Source organism: Camelus ferus, chromosome 22, assembly GCF_009834535.1.
Source record: "Camelus ferus isolate YT-003-E chromosome 22, BCGSAC_Cfer_1.0, whole genome shotgun sequence".
Taxonomy (NCBI): Eukaryota; Metazoa; Chordata; class Mammalia; order Artiodactyla; family Camelidae; genus Camelus; species Camelus ferus.
Genome location: NC_045717.1, coordinates 15,309,326 through 15,330,830, shown reverse-complemented (window position 1 = coordinate 15,330,830; position 21,505 = coordinate 15,309,326). Strand labels below are relative to the sequence as shown.

General features: G+C 53.1%; 3 protein-coding genes across 11 annotated transcripts in view; 2 read left to right on the top strand and 1 right to left on the bottom strand.

The window, feature by feature from the left end:
- Positions 1 to 9,038, top strand: part of GATAD2A (GATA zinc finger domain containing 2A) — a 92,523-nt gene extending 83,485 nt beyond the window's left edge. For 7 of the 9 annotated variants that reach the window (XM_032465167.1, XM_032465173.1, XM_032465166.1 and 4 more), the window contains 4 exons: positions 1,661 to 1,959; positions 2,597 to 2,671; positions 2,972 to 3,167; positions 5,522 to 9,038. In XM_032465167.1, the coding sequence (XP_032321058.1) occupies positions 1,661 to 1,959; positions 2,597 to 2,671; positions 2,972 to 3,167; positions 5,522 to 5,652 (701 nt within the window). In that variant the 3' untranslated portion in view covers positions 5,653 to 9,038. The remainder of the gene's footprint in view (positions 1 to 1,660; positions 1,960 to 2,596; positions 2,672 to 2,971; positions 3,168 to 5,521) is intronic. The other 2 variants (XM_032465169.1, XM_032465170.1) reach the window with 2 other exon arrangements.
- Positions 9,039 to 11,967: 2,929 nt separating this feature from the next.
- TSSK6 (testis specific serine kinase 6) lies at positions 11,968 to 13,015 on the bottom strand. The gene has a single exon (XM_032465164.1). The coding sequence runs from the start codon at positions 12,931 to 12,933 to the stop codon at positions 12,112 to 12,114; it is 822 nt and encodes a 273-aa protein (XP_032321055.1). The 5' UTR covers positions 12,934 to 13,015; the 3' UTR covers positions 11,968 to 12,111.
- A 481-nt stretch (positions 13,016 to 13,496) lies between these two features.
- NDUFA13 (NADH:ubiquinone oxidoreductase subunit A13) lies at positions 13,497 to 21,393 on the top strand. Its single transcript, XM_006176307.3, has 5 exons — positions 13,497 to 13,878; positions 19,148 to 19,226; positions 20,445 to 20,516; positions 20,913 to 20,982; positions 21,202 to 21,393. The coding sequence occupies exons 1-5, from the start codon at positions 13,656 to 13,658 to the stop codon at positions 21,319 to 21,321; spliced, it is 564 nt and encodes a 187-aa protein (XP_006176369.2). The 5' UTR covers positions 13,497 to 13,655; the 3' UTR covers positions 21,322 to 21,393.
- Positions 21,394 to 21,505: the final 112 nt, after the last annotated feature.

The window sequence follows — 21,505 nt, the reverse complement described above, 5'->3', positions numbered from 1 at the left end:
GGGCCAGATTGGCCCTTAGGGAGCCTCCAGCAGATGCTGAGCTGAAGACCTTACACCCTGGGTTTGAGCTGTGGTGACATGTGTTGGGCAGCCAGTGATCTTACCAGATGCTCAGGGCTGAGGAGGCAGCAGGGCCATAACCTGGTTAGGGCAGGGGATGGCCTGGTGGACTCTACCTGTCAGGTTGTCTCAAGGGATGGTGGGGCCTCAGAGCCAGGCCGGTAGGAAGGGATGTGGGCTCTGACACAGCCTGGGTGTGTCTGGATCCCTTTAATGCCTCCTCTGTGATGAGGTAGAGCTGGCAAAATTGCTGCTGCAAGGCTGGTGCGGTGCAGCAGGCCCAAGCCAGGACACCAGGTCCGCCCTTCCTGCACTTGCCTGTGCTGGCCGTTTGCTCTCCCAGATCAGTCTGTCTCTGCTTGTTCTCATCTCTGGTCAGTCACTCTCTCCTGTTGCCAAAATAGGACCTAACTGTGGGCAGAGGCTCTGAATCCTGCTTGAGATGTCTCTGCTCTGGCACTGGTCACGCAGGCCTTAGCTGCCTGGTGTGGACTGGACGCAGGTGCCACGTCCTCTGGAACTGGACTTGTAGAAGGAGAACACTTCTTACCAGAGTGTGTTATCTATAGGCTGGGGCTGGAGCTGGGGGTGGCTTGGACAGGTAACATCCTATCTGTTTATTTAGTGACTAGAAGTCAGATCTAGAGTCAGATCCACGCAGCTTCTCTGCAGTCAGGGGCAGCTCGGGCAGACCCAAGGTGGGATGGGGAGGCTGAGGGACTCTCAGCACCAAGAGTCCATAGTACCAAGAGGCAATTAAACTCTTGAGTGCTGAACACAGAAAAGATAGGGGGGAAATGCAAAAGGTACCCCTTATTGCACATTCAGTGGCAAAAATATTGACCCCACAGCTGAGTGGGCGCTTTTTGTGGCTTCCCCAGTCACCCCTCCTGTGGCTGATTAAGGAGATGCCGAGTTCCCATCTCCCAGGGCACTGGGTGTGCGTCCTGGCCCTGCCCCTGACTGGTTGTGTACAGGTTACTTCATCTCTCTGGCCTCGGTTTCTTCCCCAGGACAATGGGGTGAGGGTACCCTTTCAGAAGTTTCTTGTGAGAATTGGACACCCTGATACCCACAGGGCATCAGGCACAGTGCCTGTCGGCATGAGCACTCGCCTAGGCTACTAGTCCTTAGTTAACTTGCCCACTAGTAAGGGTGCCTGTCACAACAGGGTGGGGCCTGGAGTGGTCCTTGTCCCCTCTCCACTGGTGATGCAGTACAGGAGGGTTGGAAACGCTGCTTGTGAGGTCTCACATTGCACTGTGGGTAGGAGACACTATCAGGAGAAGCCAAAGCTGACAGCACTAACATCTTTGAGAGTTGGTACCAAGGATGCCTAACCCACGGTGTTTTCTAAAGTGCTTCAACCTTGCTTCAGCCAGCAAAGCTTCCCTGAGGCTGGCCCGGTGTTCGCACACATTTGGCACCCAATACGTGTTTGCCGAATGAACAATCATTAACCAAGGCTTCAGTTGGGCCACATGGCCCAGGATGCTGCCCCTGCTCCACCTGCATCCGCATCCCACCTTGAGGGTAGTAGGGGCTCTGGCTGTGATGTCACTGTTCCTTTGACATGAGCCACACCCGATTCTCCCTACAGCAGGCAGGATGTCAGCCGCCGTTGTGCTGTCCCGGGAGCCCTACATGTGTGCACAGTGCAAGACGGACTTCACGTGCCGCTGGCGGGAGGAAAAGGGTGGTGCCATCATGTGTGAGAACTGCATGGCATCCAACCAGAAGAAGGCCCTCAAGGTGGAGCACACGAGCCGGCTGAAGGCTGCTTTCGTGAAGGCGCTACAGCAGGAGCAGGAGATCGAGCAGCGCCTCCTGCAGCAGGGCGCTGCCCCCACGCAGGCCAAGGCTGAGCCTGCCACCGCCCCACACCCCGTGCTGAAGCAGGTGAGGGGCCAAGGCCAGAGTTGTGGCCTGGGAACATGGGCTGGGCGGCCTTGCCTTCCAGGAGAGAGGCCTCATTCCCTTGGCAGGGAGTTGTCGCTAGCAGGCAAGATGTTCAGACATTCTCTCCCACACTCGGCGATCATCTGCCTGGTTGTTAACTGTGCATCTAAATTGCATTTAATGGTGGCATTTGGTGGTGAAAATACTAATTTGCAGTTTCTTTAGATTTTGTAGCTTTCACTTGCAGTGTGCCGGCTGACAAGTGCTTCTTGTCTAAAAGGACTTTTCTGAAAGCCACATTGAGATACAAAAGGGGCGTTTGGAAGAAATGTTCTAGCTAAATTAAGGAGAGAAGCAAGTTTGAAGTCAAGTTTTTTTTTTGGCTGCTTTTTTTTTTTAATTGCTTTGCTTTCCCACCCCAATTTTTTTGTGTTCTTGGAAGTCATTTTGAAACTCACTAATAAACACATCTTCTCAAGATCCCTATGTAGTGGGTAGCTGTGCTGCCCTCAGGAAATTCCTATCCTGTGGGGACTAGGCCTCATGCAGCCACAACTGCTGCCCTTTGGTCACTCTAGGTCACCCTAGGCCAGCCTCTGGACAGTGCTGACCTCGATTTCAACCCCCATTTGTGTAGGTCATAAAACCCCGGCGTAAGTTGGCGTTCCGCTCAGGAGAGGCCCGCGACTGGAGTAACGGGGCTGTGCTACAGGTCAGAACTGCGGTGCCGGGAGCCCCCTGCACCGCGCCACCAACCAGCCCTCACGCCCCAGACCGTGACCACGTCCGTCGCCGACTGTCACGCTGCCTGCGTCTGTCTGTCTGTCTCTCTCTCTCCCTTCCTTCTTCCCCCCCTGCCTCGGTGTAACTTACCTAGTCTCCTGATTTTGGACTTTAGGGATCCCGTGTGGGTGGGGAGAGGTCAGCCAGAACAAGGAGAGGCCGCGCTGAGCATCTTGCCCTCTGTTGCCCCCTTCCCCACATGAGCTGTTGCACCCTCTCTCCACTGTAGGCCTCCAGCCAGCTGTCCCGGGGTTCGGCCACAACGCCCCGAGGCATCCTGCACACTTTCAGCCAGTCACCCAAACTGCAGAATGCAGCCTCGGCCACAGCCCTTGTCAGCAGGACCGGCAGACATTCCGAGAGAGCCGTGAGCGCCGGCAAAGGCAACGCCACCTCCAACTGGAAGAAGGCGCCCCTGAGTACAGGTGGGCAGCCCCATGGGGCTCAGAGCGGGGACCTTGCTGGGATTGGGTCCGTCCCTTCCTTATTTTTAACAAAGACGTGTGCACACACACAAGTGAATGGAAATGGCACAAAGGTTCCTGAACCCACAGACCTGCTTCCTGAGAGCAGCTGCCTCTGATTCTTCAGCTTTGTCTCTTCTACTCACTAAATAGGATCCCTGAGCAAGTGGTAGTCCTGTGTAAATACTAATCACCCTCGTGTCTCCACCCTCTACACCCAGACTCTCAGCGCTTGACCCCAAACTGGTGGCAGAACCAATTTAGGCAGCTCCATCCAAGATCAGTGCACTCTATAAGCATATATGCTCATTTCGCCAGCTCACCCCCTACCCCTCCTGCTATAGAGAATGCCTCTCTTTGCTGTTATAGTGTATCTTTCTCGGTGCACTAGCTTCATTTCTTGCTTATCCAGTGTCCTTCATTACCTGCTTTGTGGGAACCCTCTTCCTGCCCTTTGCCTTGAACAGGTCAGGTGGTGCAAAGTACAAAATAAAATGAGAAAGCAGGCAGGAGGAGAGGGACCCTGGGACGGGAACTGGGATTTTAATTGAGGTGGGCAGCAAAGGCCTCTGAGAAGCTGGCATTTGAGGAGCAGCCTCGGGGAGATGGAGACCCTTAGGTGGTTGTTCCCCAGTTTGCCACAGCCCCACTGTTCCTGGGTTGCTCTTGGGTCATCCTCCACACCATTTTTCCTGTTTTTTTATTATTTGCTGGTCTTAAGATGGAAGTTAAATATTTCTTGTGTCTATCAAAAACGGGAAAGTGAAATGTAGGCACAAAGCGCTGAGAGGAGGAGATGGGAGAGAGCTCGCAGTGGAGCGAGTGTCCTGTCTCCCCTGCCCTCCGTGGTCGCTGCATCCTTGTAGGAAGTAGAGGCACTGTTGTGAGGTCCATCTCACTAGTCAGAACTGGGAGAGCTGGGCTGTCTGTGCAAACAGAACACAGAGCCAGCTGTGCATGCAGCTGACCATGAGTTAGAAACACGCTCAAGTATCAGACCTTGCAGAGGAGAGTAAGCTCAGGCAAGTTCATCCAACTTCAGAAGAATTTGAGCTGCCTTCTTCAGAGATCAGAGAGCATTTGTAAACAAACCAGGCAGAGATACTTTTGCTCAGCATGTTTAAGATTATAGCTAAGAACTCCCAGCGGGTCAGAAATTCCTTTCATGGGAAATTTGAAAGTATATGAAATAAGTGGGTAAAGTCAAATACGAGTGTCCATGTGTATATGCAGTGATAGATAGTAAACTGTGTGAAAATTGTGCGCATTAAGGGTAATGTTTGAAAGGGAATGTGAAGGCATAAATAGTTGCTGTGTCCAACTATTTGTAGGATTGGAGGTAAAAGTGTCATGGCTTAAGAACAGCAATTCTCAGAAGAGTTCTGCTAGCACTCCTGGTCACCCTGGCTTTCTGGATGGTAGTTTGAGGAAAACTGGGCAGGACCTGGCCAGCAGGTTTCTGGAGTGCTGCCCTTGAATGCACAGGAAGGGCTCTGTGGTAAATTTGACTTTGGAACACTTGTTCCACAAAATATATTAACCCACCAGAAATACTTCTGGTGACACAGTGACTCTGGTCCCTGCTGCAGCTGGGACTCCAGGGCAGTCCTTACCCCCAGGCCAGCCCAGAACCTAAGTGTGCTGGTTGGAGGATGGGAGGGTGAGGTGGGGTCATTTCTTCATTTTCCAAGTATAAACGTGATTATGTGTTCACTGGAGATGTGGACAATACGGAGAGAGGATAATGGCAGGAGCTGTCATCTACACCAGGAGAGCAACTGCTGCACACAGGGACTTCACCCCCGTCTGCCTCTTCACTCGCACGTCACGTGTGTGTAAAGGCCAGCATGTAAATAATAAAGAAAAAAACAGGATGTGTCCTACAGAGGGATCATGCTGTATTTGCCATTCTGTGTCCTTCTCAATGTTTTAATGAGAGAATGTTACCATGTCATTAAAAAACTCTTTGAGGACGAGATAGGTTGTAAAGGCTATATAGTATTCCATCATACTGGATTGCCCTGTTGCACAGTTCAGTCATTTGTAGTTGTTTGCTGTTTTAAGTAGCACTGCGGTAAACACCTCAGTTTTCGTAGTTCTGGTAGCTGACGGAATCTCTGATTATTGCCCCACATGTAGGGCTACTGTGGCAGAGGCTGGGAACATTGTAAAGGCAATTGAGTTAATAAGCTCTCTTCAGCTTCAAGGATAAGATTTGTACCATCCATGCTCAGTTCGCCCAGCTGAGGCTGGGGTTCTCCCAGGAGCCTTCTCCGACTGGTGCCGTCGTGGCCTGTTGCTCTGCTCTGTTGCAGGTGGGGCCCTTGCATTCGTCAGCCCAAGCTTGGCAGTGCACAAGACCTCCTCAGCTGTGGACCGCCAGCGGGAGTACCTCCTGGACATGATCCCGCCACGCTCCATCCCCCAATCGGCCACGTGGAAATAGTGCGAGCCGGGCCCAGTGGAGGATAGGCTCCCTCCTCCCTCCCACCTGGCCCCACCACCCTCCACTTGGGAAGACACCCTGCTCCCCAAGAGGGCGAGCAAACGCGGGCCCAGCTGCAGAAGTGAGAGCTCCGATCTTGGCTGCAAAGTCTCGTCGCGGCTGGGGGGTTGCCGCTTCACAGGTGGACCAGGATTATTACTGGGGGACCTTTCCCATGGGCTTTCTTCCTTTCTTTGCCTTTAGTTTGCCCAACACCAGCAGAAAAGCGGACCTTGGGGGCTGGTTCTGCTCCTGGCGCTCCCCTTCGGCCCCCATGGACGGCTCACCCTAGACACTGTGACACGCTCGGGCAAGACTGGCGCCCGGGGCTTCTGAAGTTGAGTGGAGCGTTCTGTTTTGTTTTTGCTTTTCCCCATCTTAGCCTCCTAATCTTTGACTGCCTTCCTTCATGGCAATCTCTAGGTTGACAGATTTTTTTTTTTTAAATCACCTGATGATGATGGAGTTTAATGTAAACCATGCAGACCCAGGGTTCCCTGCCAGGCACGGCCCCCATGCCCTGGAGGGTGGGCCGCAGACCACCCAGCCCTTGCTCCAGCAGAAGGCCTCTGCTGCTGCTCATCCCGGAGACCCCCAACCTTCCACACTTAGCAGAAGAACAAACTGCAACCCAGACCCAGCCAGAGAGCCCGGGAACCTGGAAGCCGTGCGCCACCAGTGGAGGAGGGAAGAGAGAATTGGCAGCAACATCCAGAGCCTGAGTGGGAAGTTGGAGGGGCTGGCTGTTGTGTTTTTTTTTTGTTGTTGTGGTGGTTTATTTTATTAAATATCTTCCTTTTCTTTTCCTACTTATTTTGATGGACAACGTCCTAAACCCTGGCCTGTGCTCCTGTCAGGTGTGTCCTGGTGGGGAGGTGCCCCCCCCCCCCGACTTCAGGGTTTATGTTCGGGTCTAGTTTAGAACCTTCCCTTGAAGCAGGGCCATGCTGCCAGGGTTTGCCTTCAGTTTTGTTTTTGTTTTTTTTACCCTCTAGAGTCTACAGAAATGTCTTACAAAGGATCAGGTCTGCTCTTAGTTGTGTTTTGGTTTGGTTTCTTCCACTCCTTGAAAATCAGTCCATGAGGAAAGGCAGAAGCTGTTATGTGTGTGCTGCACACGAGCTAGCTCTGTGCAGGTGCAAGGGTGTCATGTGCACGCACACGTGTGTGGAGATGGGGTACGCTGCTCCCCACTTCAGCCCCAGCCCTGGTTTTCCTATCCATGCAGTTAGGGACTTAATTTAAAATTCTTATTTTGTAGGGCCATATTCTTTGACTACACTGCTGCAACATTCTAATAAAGGCTCATTTAACCCCCCTCTCATGTTGTGTATCAGTGTTTAGAAAGCATTTTTGACATGCAGTAGAAGACCTAGTTTTGCAAAACGTTCTAATGTTTTGTTGTGTAAAACCTAAGTTTCTTACTGATTTTTGTTCTGAGTGCATAACGTAGACGGGCTGAAGGAGGGGAGGGCAGGAAAAGGGTGGCTTTCATTCCAAGATCCAGGGAATTGGGAGAAAGGAGGGAAACTGACCTTCAGGAGGGGGGTGGGGAACGGTGTGTTTTTACACCAAAAAATCAAGAGTATGCAAGCATTTCTATTCCTCGCATTTTTCTGTGTGCCTGGCAAATAAATACCTGTCTTATACTACTCTGAGCTGTTAGCTCTGTCTGTTCAATGACATGGGCCAGATTTTCCAAATCCTCCAAGAAAGAGTGCCCGGCTGGCCTCCCCTGGCAAACTGACCTCAGTTCTATGCAGCAAGTCGGGATCAGGTGTCTGGGCCAAGGTCACCTCTGCACTGGGAGGTGCACCACGGTTGTTGCACCCCCACAGGGATTGACTAGGTCTGTGACTCGAGGGCCCCGAGCCAAGCCACACACGCTGGCTCCCAACCCCATCTCCCTCAACCTCACTCTCCACCATGCTCAGGAACCACCTCACCTCACCTGGCCAGACTTTCCCAGGCTGTTGAATAGGCCGTGAGTTCAGTCTAAACTGATCACAGGCGGAGGGCAGGATGGCCAGGCTCTGACCCTGCCTCTGCCTCCTCCAGCCCAGCATTTCTGGAAGCATTCCCATAGGAAGGACTTGCTGCGACGTAAATGTAGCTTTTTAAAAAAAGGGGTCAAGAAGGTGAGATGCCTTAATCTTTATAAGTTCATTTCTACTGTCTCAAAACTTTTTTTTCCCCTTGAGTTTCCCCTTTGCACTGTAACTTCTGTGATAAGCCCCAAATGAAGTGGTTCTGTGATGAAATTTATGTTACAAGAAAAGGCGTTAAATACCTCTGGGTTTGGGAAGGACGTTAAGGGTATTCTCCCGGTCCCAAAGCCCACCCCTCAAAATCAGCCACAGCTCTGGGAGCCTGTGCTGAGAGGACCCGGTTCCCTGGAGCCATGAGAATGTGGGAGTCCCCAGTCCCAACTGAAGATTGTAAATCCCCAGTAATGTGTGATAGGGACCCCCAAAAGCAACTGGAAACTACTCAGAACCTCAGCTGTTACATGAACTGGGGTGTGGGGTTCACCGAGCTTACTTCCCCATTTTGACAGTGGGGGGAGCAGCTCTGAAACGGCTACATGTATGTGGGCCTGCGTGTACACGTGGATGCTCACACAGATGAATGTGTCTACGTGGAGCTGCCCACGGCTCTGGCCATCCTGACCATGTTGTGGGGAGTCCAGTCCCCAGTATCCCATGTGTGCTGTTGGGACCCACACCTTTGATATGGTCAAGAGTGGCTTTTCTCTGGGAGGTGGTGGGTGCAGGGATGGCTCTGCTCTTGTCTGCTCTAAGACCTACATGAAGCAAAAGCTCACTCTAGTGCAGAGGGAATGAAAGGCGACAATACACCCCTGCTGTGTCTTGTGGCTCTTGTGTCCCACATGTCACTCTCCTATGGGCAGAGAGACATGGGGAGGAGTTTTCTATATGATAAATTCTCATCACAGGGGTGTAAATAATGAAAGATAGTCCTTGCTGCTCTGCCATAGGGTTTTTCTTTGATACCTAGTCATGCTGCACATGGTGTTTGCCTAAAGAACTCGGATGAGCTTTTTTTTTTAAAAGGACCGCTTAAGTTTTATAATCCTTAACAAAGAAGGTGTACTAGACAGTTACACTAGTGTAGGATATTTGGGAGGTGGTTTGTTTTGGTTGAGGGGAGGAGGTTGTCACTTGTATTTATTGTGACTCTAAGTCTTTGATAATAAATGTGAAAAAAAAAAAGTCGGCCACTGAACCGGGATACGAGTTCTAATAAACAGACTGGAATCAATGGCTATACATTGTGTCATGAGGAAGTTTTAGAATCTGAAGGATAATAAAGAAATGGATGATGTGTTGGCTGTGTTTTTCTTTTGTCCCCTCCGCCCTAGTTTTCCTGCATTGTTTTTGTCCCCACTTTGGGGCAGCTTGAAGACTTGGGAAGGTACAACAAGGTACCTTTGTTAACAGGAAAGCAAAGGATAGGATACCCGCTTTTGGGCTGCTTTCAGACCTCACTTCCCACAGGTATGGAGTCCTCAAGCTTGCCTCTGGGCCTCCATCTCCACCAGAACCTGGAGCTTTGTGGCCTGTTTACCCACAGCATTGGGAGTGGGCTGAAAATCCAGTGGGTTTTGCCCCTCGGGCTGGCTCCTGGCCATCACCAGCCTCCGTCCCAGAGTGGTGGGCTTTTCTGGAGTGCTTTTCAGGCTTGGCATGGCACTGGGTCTGCTGCAGGACATGATGCTGCAGATGTAGATTCTAAGCACAGAAGGTGGGAGCTACCCAGCTGGCTCTGAAATCAACAATTCCTAGTGATTTACTTTTCACAGGCTGACACACTTTCAAGTTTTATTCACAAAATGAGATCTGTGAGCACTCTGACGAATTCCAAAGTGCATAAAATGTGACCCTATTTTCCTAGGTGCTTTTTGTTGTTATTTCATGTTACTGGGGCATCCCTGCCTGGGAGCTGAGGGCTCTCGCCAGTGGCCACAGCCAGCCTGGTCTCACCTGGGCAAGGCACAGAACTGGTAGAAGACATGACTGAAATTCAACCCAAGCCTGTCTTGCTCCTGTGACACTGATTGGTGCCTCACACCCCCAGAGACTGGCTGAGAGAAGCCCACCTCTGGGGCTCCAGTTAGCCCTCAAGTGAGTCTTTGCTGGATCAGGCACAGGCTCCCCCAGGGACCAAAGGCAAGTCTCAAGCAACTTCTCCAGCAAACAAATGGGACACAAGCCCTGGTCCCTGAGACCTTGTCCCCTCTGAACTGAGCCTTAAGTCTGTGGCCATAAGGTGGGAGGATCCCCAGGCCCATTGCTTACACAGATTAGTCAGTGCATGTGTCACACTCCAGCATTGGGATCGCACCTTGCGACAAGGGCACAGGAAGAAAGAACGGGGTGTTGGAGCGGGGGGAGGTGACCTTTTAGGCCAAGCCTTGAATGAAGAGAAGGGAAGAGGGCAGGAAGTGGGAGCAGTCTACACAAAGGGTCAGAGGTGAGACCACGCAGGGCAGGTCAAGGACAAAGGAGAATAGTGTGCCTGGACCTTGGAGGCAAGAGGCAAGGATGTGGGTTTTATTCTGAGTGTAGTTCAGAGCCTCAAGAAAGCTTGGGGGCACAGTCCTCCAGTGAGCCATAGCCCCTCCCAACAACCCTGAGGATGGGTTCCTGCTTCCATTTTCCAGGTTGGAAGCCTGAGGTATGGCCCTGGTCAGGAGAGGTGCTCTTCTAAACTAGGATTGGGTTCTTTGTCTCAGCTCCGAAATGAACCAGCCCAAATAGGAGCAAGGCATTTCCCCTCTTAGCCTCAGTTTCTCTGCAAAATGAGGGGGTTGGGGTCACAGCCTTTTTAAAGGGAGCGAGGGGGGAGTTGGCACCTGAGAGCCATGGAGGGTGAGTGAGCAGAGGTGGGGCATGGTCAGACCCATAAGCTGCCCACCACCCTCTTCAGGGACTGTGGGGCTCAAGTGGAGGCAGGTAGGATAAGGGCTTATGGTGGCATTTTCCATACACCCCAAATGACGACAACCATTGTCACCAAACCCAGTAAACTTATCACAGGCAATAACCCCCCAATCTCCCCCAGACCCTGTGGGGTCCCTCTCTAGGCACCAGACACACACCTTTCCCTCTGCACCTCCTTTCCCTCTCCATTCCAGCCATCAGAGCTTCCTGGCGTTCCTCAAACACACCAGCTCCATTCTGCCTTGGGAACACTTGTTTTCTGCAGTTTGCAAGTGTTTGATTCCTTCTGGGCTCAGCTCAAATGTTGCTTCAGTCCACCCCTTGGTCACCCCCACCTGGCATTTAGCACAACTTACAATTATTTTATTTCTACACTATTCTTTACTTTTGACTTGCTTCCTCACTGAAAGCAGGGATGGATTCAAGCCATTCTGCTGAGTCCCAGAGCCTGGCACACAGAAGGCACTCAAAAAATGCATGGATAAACAGAGTACACAATGAACCCGGCATATTCATGCCCCACCCTCGATTCTCCCCACCAGATGCTTACCCTCACCAAAGAAGGGACCTCTCACTAAGGAGAGCGTCCACCACCTCCCCAACTCACTTTAGACATCTCTGGGTGCAAATCCCAGCTGTTCTTGAGCAAGTGATACCTATGAGGGCCTCAATTTCCTCTCTTGCAAAAGCTCAGTTTCTGTCGAGGCAGACGGTCTCCGCCCCTCATCGTTCCACCCTTAAAACACTAGAAGGGTGCTGGGGTCCTCTCTCTCTAGTCCAGCACCCACATTCCCAGGACCATCACAACGCCCAGGGACGACTCCAAAGCCCGCCAGGGTGGGGAGCCTGCAAGGTTCGGGTTCGAAACCTCCCAACTCCCTTTTCACACCTGGAACAAGAACCTCCACAAGCCTTTCTCTAAAATGGGGCTCCTGACCCTACCCCGGGAGCGATGTCCCCCGCCCCCGCACTCCGTTAAAGGGGGCCATCGCTAGAACCAGGTGCGAGAAAGAGCGCGTTTATTGCAGGTTCCAAGGGGAGCAGCGTCCCGAGCACGCCTTCCCTCACCGGCATGCGCAGCTGGCCGGGGACGGACGCCCTTCGCCTGCGTCCGCTCGCTGGCAGCTTCTCAGTGGAGCCACTGCCCGCCGCGTAGCCGCCGCTCATTCCGCGCAGGCGCAATGCTTCCGTCTTCTCTCGTCCCGCCCCCTCCCAGGGTCTTCTCGAGGGGGAATCGAGGAAGCGCATGCGCCCTCCTGCTCTCGGGATCCTGGAGGAGGAGCTAGATTCCAAAGCCAGGCGACTGCTGCGCCCGGCGTCTTGGGAGTGGGGAAGGGGGAAGAGCGCGTGAGCAGCGGCGCGCGGCGGCTTCGCGGCACTCCAGAAACGCGCTGCTCGCGCGTGCGCTGCGCTTGCGCAGTGCTCGGGGCGGCGGGAATAGTGGGAACCCCGGCTTCTAGCCGGAGTCCCCCGCACGTAGCCAGCCGTTGCGCGCTACTTGGCCCGCGGAGGGCCTGGCCGACGGGCTGAACTGCAGCAACTCGGCGATCAGGGCCTTGCAGCGCTCGGACAGCTCGAGGCCGTCGGGGTAGAGAACGCCGCGCTTCTGGCGCCGGGGCAGGCCTGCGATGTCTGAGTCGTCGAAGGGCATACACCCGGTGACCATGACGTAGAGCACGACGCCAAGGCTCCACACGTCGTACTTCTTGGGGTCGTAGGGAATGCCCAGGAGTACCTCGGGCGACGCGTAGGCGGCCGAGCCACAATAGGTGGTGCTCAGATCCGGGTAGCCATGCGCCTGACGGCCGAAGCCAAAGTCAGTGAGCTTGACGCGACGCTCATCAGGGCTCAGCAGCACGTTTTCGCACTTGAGGTCGCGGTGCACTAGGTGATGGTCGTGCAGGTAGCGCACAGCGCCGGCGATCTGCGCGAAGAGGTCGCGCGCTTGCCCCCCTGGGATACGCCCGTTTCGCTGCACGGCCTGTAGTAGGTCGGTGGCGGCAGCCTCCATCACGATGTACAGCTTCCCATTGCACACCTCAATGAACTCGAAGACGTGCACGATGTGCGGGTGCCGCACGCCTCGAAGGATGGACAGCTCCCGTGGCAGGAACTTGTTGACGAAGTCGGGCGGCGCGCGCCGCCGGTCCACCACTTTGATGGCCACCGTGCCCTTGTACTTTTTGGACGTGGCCACCTTCACCTTGGAGTAACTGCCCTCGCCTATTGTGCGGCCCAGCTTATAGCCGAGTTCGCTCAGAAGTTTGTCGCCCGACATGGTGGCGCCTGGGGCGCGTGGGGAGCAGGAGGCGGCTGCTGTCGGGGGGCGGCCGGACTCCGATCTCGGGCCTAACCCATGGTGCTTGGCACCTGCACACCCGCACCCCCATGTGCCCACTCCCGGGCCCCCGCCGCCGCGGTGTCTTTTATTGCCCAGGTAACAATTTCTGCCTTGTGAAGTGACCGCGGGCGTCACCCCCGCCTCGGGGTGGGGTCTCCCGCAGGACCCCGTCCCGTGGTGTCCCCCAAATCCCTAAGGCTTTGTGACTCATAATCGCTCTGGATGGTCTAGTTCCCGATGAGAGGAGACTAGCAAGAGGTCCCGACAACCACCGGGAGTGGAATCCGTGCCTGGGATTTGGGCGATTCCTCATGAGTCCGAACCTGAACAGCAGCCGCCCTCCAACTTAGTGTACCTAGCCATGACCCTGTGGAGCCCTGGACTGCCCGCAGAGCCTCCTTAGAGGGTAGAAAATGGTAAAGAGACCTGGCTCCCACCAGAGCTTGGGGTTTCCGACTGTCCCGCACATCGCTCCAGAGGGAAAGTGAATAGTAAGTCTTCTGGTGCAAGGACCTAGGCGACCAGACGGACTGCAGGCGTTGACACCGACTGAGCCAGCCCCATCTGGGAGAAGAGGAAATAAGAACTCTGCCGCCGCAGATGGGCCGCGCAGTCGACCCCAGGCCCCACTACCAGAACCCTCCCACGCACTGGAGTGGATGCACCAACGCCCTAGGTTTCCCAGCCGGGTCCGAGACCTGTGCGGCAGCTTCCGCCACACTCATCATGGCGGCGACAGTCGGTGCGTAACTTCCTCCCGCGACCGGAAGTGGAAAGGTACTGCAAGCATGGCGACATCGAAGGTGAAGCAGGACATGCCCCCGCTGGGGGGCTACAGCCCTATCGACTACAAGCGGAACCTTCCGCGTCGGGGACTGTCGGGTCAGTGTCGCCCTGCGCCGGGGTGTCAGGGTCTGGGTCTTCTGGGCGCCGCCGCGGGGGCGGGGCGCCGGGGAGTCTAGTGTACCTCAGTTTCCCCTGAGATATGACGGAAGGCGGAGCCCTGGGGACCCGGAGAGCTTCAGTAGTTACTACAACTGCTGCAGTTTGTCAAGCGTTTAGTAAGCCTTTTGCGTACTAGTTGTTCCAGCCCAGGAGGTCGGTCCCATTAATTCTCATTTTACAATTATATGGAGATTGATTTAGCCCGCACCCCAAGTCTTCCGCCACGCTGCCATTTCACAGGTCGGTAAACTAAGGCTGAAGAGAGGATGCGACTTTCCCCGAGGGCCACCGAGAGCAAAGCTGGGGCCGAAACCCGGAACACTGAGGGAATTTAAAAGATGTTCTGTACAGTGGTTCCTTGCTGGTGGCCCTCACCTACAGGATGTCCAAGGAATATATATTCTTCAAAATTTCGAATGTTCTAAGTAACGTTTTAAGCAATTTTAACACAAAAAAAAATGTACGAGAGAAAGTAAAAGGCGCCCATACTCCGCACCCAGGGTTAACAGGGAAATACAAAAAATAATGTGAAACAACTTAAGAATGAATACTTTGCTCTAACTCATCGAACTTTTCATTTAAAATGTGTGCATGTTATGCAAATTATGCCTCAATTAAAAAGCAAAAAAAAAAAAAAAAAAAAACCGTGGGCATGGTTTAAAAAAAGTTGTAATTCAGACAGTAGAAAAGTTAACGTGAGGTGAAAACTCAAATCCTTTCCTGCCCCTGCTTGGCTTTCTTGTAAAGCAGAACAAAGGTTAGCAAACTTTTTCTGTAAAGAGCCAGATAAATATTTTATGCTTTGCTTGCTAGGTGGTCTTTATCCACTGATGCTGCTTTTTTAAGACTTTACAAACCTAAAAGTGTTCTTAGCTGGAGGACCATACAAAAACAGGTTACAGACTAGATTTGGCACCACATGGGCACTTGACTCATCCTAGAGCAGAGTCAACGAATATAATGTGATCTGAGTCTCCATTTCTTTTCTCGAAATGTAGCTACACCCAGGCCAGGGCACTCCTCTTGTACACTTGTGTGTGGCATGAGGTCTGTTTATGAATGTATACTTCTGTGACGTGAATCCAGAACAGGCTGCAGAAGGATTCCAGCCCCTGGGCCTCCCTGGCTCCCCACAGTTAGCATCTCTTTTAAGTCACAAATGTGGCCTTTATCCTGCTCCTCCTCCAGTTCATGACACAGCAGTGCCTCCCGTGTACCCTAAATGCCACTGCCTGGGGTTGGGTCTCCTAATCACAGCCCTTTTCACCAACTGTAATTATAGCACATACAGACTCACCCCAGTCTTTCCTGGCCTCAGAAGAGTGAGGAAGATAACCTCTTCTGGTGTGTAGTCTTTGTTTATGTACCTGCATTTAGTAATTATTGTTGACTTGGTGCTGGGCTCTGTCCTGGGGGGCTTATGGTCCAGCTGAGGAGACAGACATGTCACTCCATAATTTCCTGTTGTGGCCAGTGGTGAGGCCTGGGGTAACCAGGGCCTGCCTTAGCCTGAGTGGGCAGAAGGACCTCTCTGAGAAGGACTTCCCCAGGCAGGAGGAGCAGCACATGTAAAGGCCCTGTGTTCTCTCCTACACCCCACCCTCATCCTCTGTCCTGCAGGCCCTCTAGCCTTGCCTCTTTAGAGATATAGCCACAAAAGCTTTGTCCACGGCTGCCCCCTCTCAATCAGTCTTGCTCTTGTTAAGCTTGCCCCAGGCCTGACACCCACTCCCCTATTCTGCCTGGACCACTCACCGCCAGCATCCCAGAACATGCCAGGCTGACTCAGGCCACCTTTTATCCGTGCTGCCCCCAAAGTATCTGCTACCCCTACCTTTCCCTTCATCTCTCACACTCAGCTCTACTCACTCCTATACCTAGAGAGTGGCCCTTTCTTTTCTTCTTGTATTTTTAAAATTTTTATTGAGATTCACCTACCATACCATATAATTCACCCATTTCATGTGTACAGATCACTGATGGGTAGTATGTTCACAGTTGTGCCATCACCATGATCCAAATTTACATTTCCATCACCCCAAAAAGAAATCCAGGCCCCATTAGGAGCCCCTCCACATTCTTTTCCCCCACCCCTGACAGGCACTCATCTGCCTTCTGTCTCTATGGATTGGCCTCTTCTGGACATTTTGTATAAATGGGATCATTCACTGTGTCCTCTGTGGGTCTGGCTTTTCTCGCTTAGCATGATGTTTTTATTTTTAATGTTTATGTTGTGGTATGTTTCAGTGCTTCATTCTTTTTTATGGCTGAATCATATTGTATGGATGGACCACATTTTGTGTATCCATTTACCACTTGATGGGCATTTGAATTGTGTCCACCTTTTGGCTGTTAGGACCAGTGCTGCTGTGAATATGCCTGTATTCAGGTTTCTTTGTGAACGTGTTTCATTTCTCTTAGGTGGAGTGGAATTGCTGGGTCTCATGGTAACAACACATTTAACATTTTGAGGAACTGCCAAACTGTTTTCCAAATTAACTGTACCATCTTACATTCCCACCTGCAATGTATAGGAGTTCCAACATTTCTGCATGTGGACAACATTAATTATTTTATTTTATTTTTAAAAATTATTTTCTGTTTTTGAAAATTTTAGCCATCCTAGTAGGTGTGAGGTGGTGTCTATTCTGGTTTTGATTTGCATTTCTCTGGTGACTAATGATGTGGAGCATCTTTTCATGTGCTTATTGGCCATTTGTATAGCTTCCTGGGAAAAATATCTATTCAGACCCTTTACATGTTTTTATAATTCAGTTGCTCATCTTTTTATTATTGAGTTTTAAGAGTTCTTTATATATTTTGGATGCTGTTCCCTTATCAGATCTGTGATTTGCAAATACTTTCTCCCATTGTGTGGATTGTCTTTTCAGCTTGATGGTATCATTTGCAGCACAAAAGTTTTAAATTTCACTAAAGTCCAGTTCATCTGTTTTTTTCTTTTGTCACTTGTGCTTCTCGTGTCAAATCTAAGAAACCTTTGTCTTATCCAAGATCATAGAGACTCCTCTGTTTTCTAAGAGGTTTATAGTTTTTGCTCTTACATTGAGGTCTTTGAACCATTATGAGTTAATTTTGAGGGGGAGGAAGAAGGAGCACACTTTGTTCTTTTGCATGTGGCTATCCAGTTGTCTGATTTGCTGAAAAGACTATTCTTTCCCCATTGAATTGTCTTGGCACCCTTGTCCAGAATCAATTGACCATAAATTTGAGGGTTTATTTCTGGACTCTCAGCTCTGTTGCATCGATGTACATGTCTATCCTTACGCCAATGCCACAGTGTCTTGTACACACAGCTGCGTGAAAAGTTTTGAAATTGTGAAGTCCAAGTCCTCCAACTTTGTTCTTCTTTTTCAGAATTATTTTGGCTAATCTGGTCCCTTGCATTTCCATATAAATTTGACAACCTGCTAGTCAGTTTCTGCAGGACTTGGGAGGGGAAGTTGGGATTCTAATGGGGACTGCCTTGAGCCTATACCTCGGTTTGGAGAGTGCTGCTGTCTGAACCATGTTAAGTCCCAGTCCATGAACACAAAATGAGTTTCTGATTATTTAGGTCTTCTTCACGCATGGCCCACACCCCCTTCTGGGCATGCCCCTCATTGGCCTCTCTCCGCAGACTGGCAGCTCTGGAGGCACAGACATCCTCTGAGGGCCTTGGGCCTCAGCCTCACCGCCATTAGCGAGGAAGAGATGAGTTGGAGCTGCATCATCATAAAGGCTGCCTTACCTCAGCCTTGGAATGTCTCTTAGAGATGAGCCCACATGTGGGTGCCAGATGTTGAGGGCAGGGACCTTCACAAGGACAGTCCAGGTCTATTCCCTGGGGCTGGGTCAGAAGAGGAAGGCCCTGGGCCTCTGTGCAGCTGTTGAAAAGAGTGAGGCAGCTCTGATGAAGCTCTCCCACCCAAGGAAGAGAACATTGGGTGCCCAGCACAGGTGGTCAGCCATCATCTTAGAGCCCTGGGTGCACTGGGAGTGGGTCCTGGGCACGTAGGCCTCTCAGGAGAGGTCCTGCCTCTGAGCACAGGAACCAGGGTGTGCTCGCTGCCATAGCCCCCATCATGTGGAAGTATCTTACCCGGAGCTCATGCTTTTAACAGGTTGAACTAAAAGGGTTAAAAAAAAGACTGAACCAGTTTCTCAGTTATCTCTGGATCCAGCAGAGGTGCCAGATAAGACTCCTGCCTGAGCCAAGCTGAAGAAGAAAGAGCCCCCACTTTGTACCCCCACGAGGCCCAGGGAGTGGCTTTACCCACTGCTTGCTGGTTCTTTACTGGGTGTTACTGGAGCTCAGCCTGGTTGAACTTGTCAGTTCATCCCAGCAACCAGGAGGTCTGTGCAGAGAAGAGACTGAGGCTGGAGAGATGAGGGGGTGTGGGAGAAGCCAGTCCCAGCCAGGCCCCGGCATCCAGACCTCCTTGAAGACCCCAGCAGGTCCACAGCCTGTCAGTCAGAATTACAGCACAGGTTCCCCTCGGGTGCTCAGTAAATACTCATTTTAGTCTCTGTCTCCTGGAGCCCTGGGAATGAAGTTCAACCCGCTGGGCTGGGAAGCAGCAGCACCCTGGGGGCCCAGGGGGTGGCTGGGTGGCTCCTGCAGGGCACTTCCTGCCTCCAGCAGCCCCATCCAGCCCCCTGTGGACAGCACACACAGGTGGCCCAGGCAGCCGGGACCACCATGGAGCTGGGACCAAGTGTGGACACCATCCTTCCCCTTGAACCGGCAGGCTGACTGGGAACCAAACAGCCTTCTAGTAGATGCTGGGGCCTGGATCACCCAACCATAAACATTTAGACCATCAGGCCCCCCTGCAGTCCCTGCCTGGCCCGTACCTTGCAGGAACCTGGTGTCAGGGCAGAGGTGTTACAGCCGCAGCAGCCTGCAGCCTGATGTCCCCTGCCCGCAGAGCCGGAGAATGGGATGAAGAGTGGTCTCAAGCTGTGGAGGAAGGGGGTGTCTGGGAGGGGGGCCGGGGTCCACAGAGACAGAAAAAGTAGTCTGAAGAAACCCACACTAGAGATGGCACAGGCCATCTCTGGGAGGGGGTCGTGGGGGCTTCCACCTTCTCCCTCATTTGTGTCTCTGGAGCGTTTGCACTATGACTGGATTATGCCTCACAAGAGGAAACAGCAAAGTGGCATGTCCCATGTGCAGGGGCTGAGCCGGCGTCCCCTTTCCCCACAGGCTACAGCATGTTCGCTGTGGGCGTCGGGGCCTTGCTCTTTGGGTACTGGAACATGACGAGGTGGAACCGCGAACGCAGGTAGGCTCTGCCCTGCTGAGGCACGTGGGGACGTGCGCCCATGGACTTAGTGTATCTCGGGGTGCACTCCTCAGGGAGTGCAGGCCATGACCCAGCAAGTCCGTTTCCGGGCTGTATCCCCAGGGAATGACTGGCCATCAGATGTTCACTAGGTGCCCCTTGACCTCCACTGCTGGGGGCCCAAGGGTCCTGGTTAGGACAGTCCCTCGGGCAGAAGTAGAGGCCCAGGATTCACTCTCCTAGCGAGTTCTTGTCAGTGGTGACCAGTGACGATACAAGGGCTTAAAAATCAGTTCACGCAAGCCATTGGCTGTGCCAGCCCAACAGGGCCTGAGGGACCCAGGCCTATAGTGGCCTTGGCTCGGACTCTGGCCGCCTCCAAGCTTGCCCAGTGCCCTGCTAGGTGGCTCCTTCTCCTTGGCTCCCGACTGCCTGCCCCCCTCCACCCTGTCCCACTCTGTGTTGTGTGTCCTTAGCACCCACTGTGGGCTTGCTTCCCCTCAGGAGGGCAATGCTGGGGGAGGCCCGGCACGTGGAGGGCATTCAGCATTGTTGAGTGAACTTAGGAGCACCTGTTGGGTGCTGGACACTAGGGCTGTGGTGGGGGCAGCGGCCTGGAGGGAGCTGCTACCCTGGGGGATGGGGAAGAGGTAGGGGGCACTGAAGTTTACCTAGTCCATTCCTTGGGCTGCCATGAGATTCCTGGTGATGAGGGGACAGGGCCAGAGGCCACTCCCTGGGCCACATCAGTGAGCACTGTTCTCCCCACTCCCCCTGGCTCAGACAGGGCTGGTGACTTGGAAGATGCCAAAAAGCAGGGAGAGAAAGGAGCTGCCTGTGTTACTCACACCCCATGGTTATTTTGAGATGAAAGGGATGTGGTTTTGTAAGGCCCAGAGCCCCATGATGAACGTCCCCTCCTGGTTCACTGCAATCATCAAGCCTGGGCTATTTTTAGGATTAAAAAAAGAGTTTTTAACTGAAAAGAAAATGTGAAGCCAGCAGTCTTGTGGACTGACGACGTCTGTGCCAGCTGCGTGTTGCCCTCCCCCCGATCTTGGGCTCCTGGTGGGCAGAGCCCACCACCCAAGCCCTTCCCACTTGCTTGCCTCTTCCCCAAACCCCTTCCCAGGGTGACATGTGTCCATCGACCACATCATCTCCATCCACCGCATCCCACCTTGATCTGATCAGAGTGTTGGTTTTGGGGTTTCACAGGCGCCTGCAGATCGAGGACTTCGAGGCCCGCATCGCGCTGATGCCTCTGTTGCAGGCAGAGAAGGACCGGAGGTGGGCCGCTGGGACCAGGTTCAGGAGGTCACAGGCTTGAGTGCTTCAGCCTGCAGCGTGAGACAAGGCCAGAATGCACATGGGGACTGGCAGCTGTGTCCTTGCACACAGCTTCAAGGGCCATTGTCATCCTGGGAGAGGACCCTAAACTTGACTTGCAGCAGAGACCCGAAAGGGAGAATGGAAAGGCTTCTGGGGGAGGGGCATTGGGGCTGGGGCAGGACGGCAGTAAGTTTGCCGGGAGGAAGATAGGAAAGGAGAAGAGGGGTCAGCGTGTGCAGGGTTGAAAGCTGGGGGAGGTGATGGGGAGGTGGAGCAGGGACGGGTCTGGCAGTTTCCAGACAAGGGACCCTTGGGGTGGTCAGGCCTGTCCCCCAGCTCCCACTCTCGCTGCAGGGTTCTCCAGATGCTTCGGGAGAACTTGGAGGAGGAGGCCATCATCATGAAGGACGTGCCGGACTGGAAGGTGGGTCCTTGGCAGGGAGGGCAGGGGTCTAGGCCACTGCAGAAACGCAGCCTCCCCCAGAAAACCTTGGGCTGAGGGTTAGTGGGTGCCAGGTGTGAGAAGGGAAGGCAGCAGTTTTGGGTGTGGGCACTGTGGCCACCAGGCCTGGTGGGGTTCCAGCAGGCTGCATGGGCCTAAGGGGTTAGCTGCACCCCTACCCGTTCCCTACTCTCTCCACAGGTGGGCGAGTCCGTGTTCCACACAACGCGCTGGGTGACCCCCATAATGGGCGAGCTCTACGGGTTACGCCCAAGGGAGGAGATACTCAACGCCACCTATGGCTTCATATGGTACACATAGGGGCCTGCTCCCCTCAGACCACTGGACCTCCACCTCCCCACTGGGAGAGAATAAATGCTCTGGAGACTGCTCTGCCTGTGTCCCAGGGACTGAGTGATTTGGGAGGGGCAGCCAGGGGGTGTCACTGGAGGTGTGGGGACTAGGTAGAAGCTGCCAGTGGGATGGTCCCTGGGTCACCCTCCAG

What these genes read in the sequence shown, in the direction of transcription:
- TSSK6 (XM_032465164.1), bottom strand. Translation starts at nt 12,933, where the DNA reads ATGTCGGGCGACAAACTTCTGAGCGAACTCGGCTATAAGCTGGGCCGC.
- NDUFA13 (XM_006176307.3), top strand. Translation starts at nt 13,656, where the DNA reads ATGCACCAACGCCCTAGGTTTCCCAGCCGGGTCCGAGACCTGTGCGGC. An exon ending in TCCGCGTCGGGGACTGTCGG is followed by an intron (nt 13,879 to 19,147) that starts GTCAGTGTCGCC and finishes CTTTCCCCACAG; the next exon opens with GCTACAGCATGTTCGCTGTG. An exon ending in AGGACGTGCCGGACTGGAAG is followed by an intron (nt 20,983 to 21,201) that starts GTGGGTCCTTGG and finishes CTCTCTCCACAG; the next exon opens with GTGGGCGAGTCCGTGTTCCA.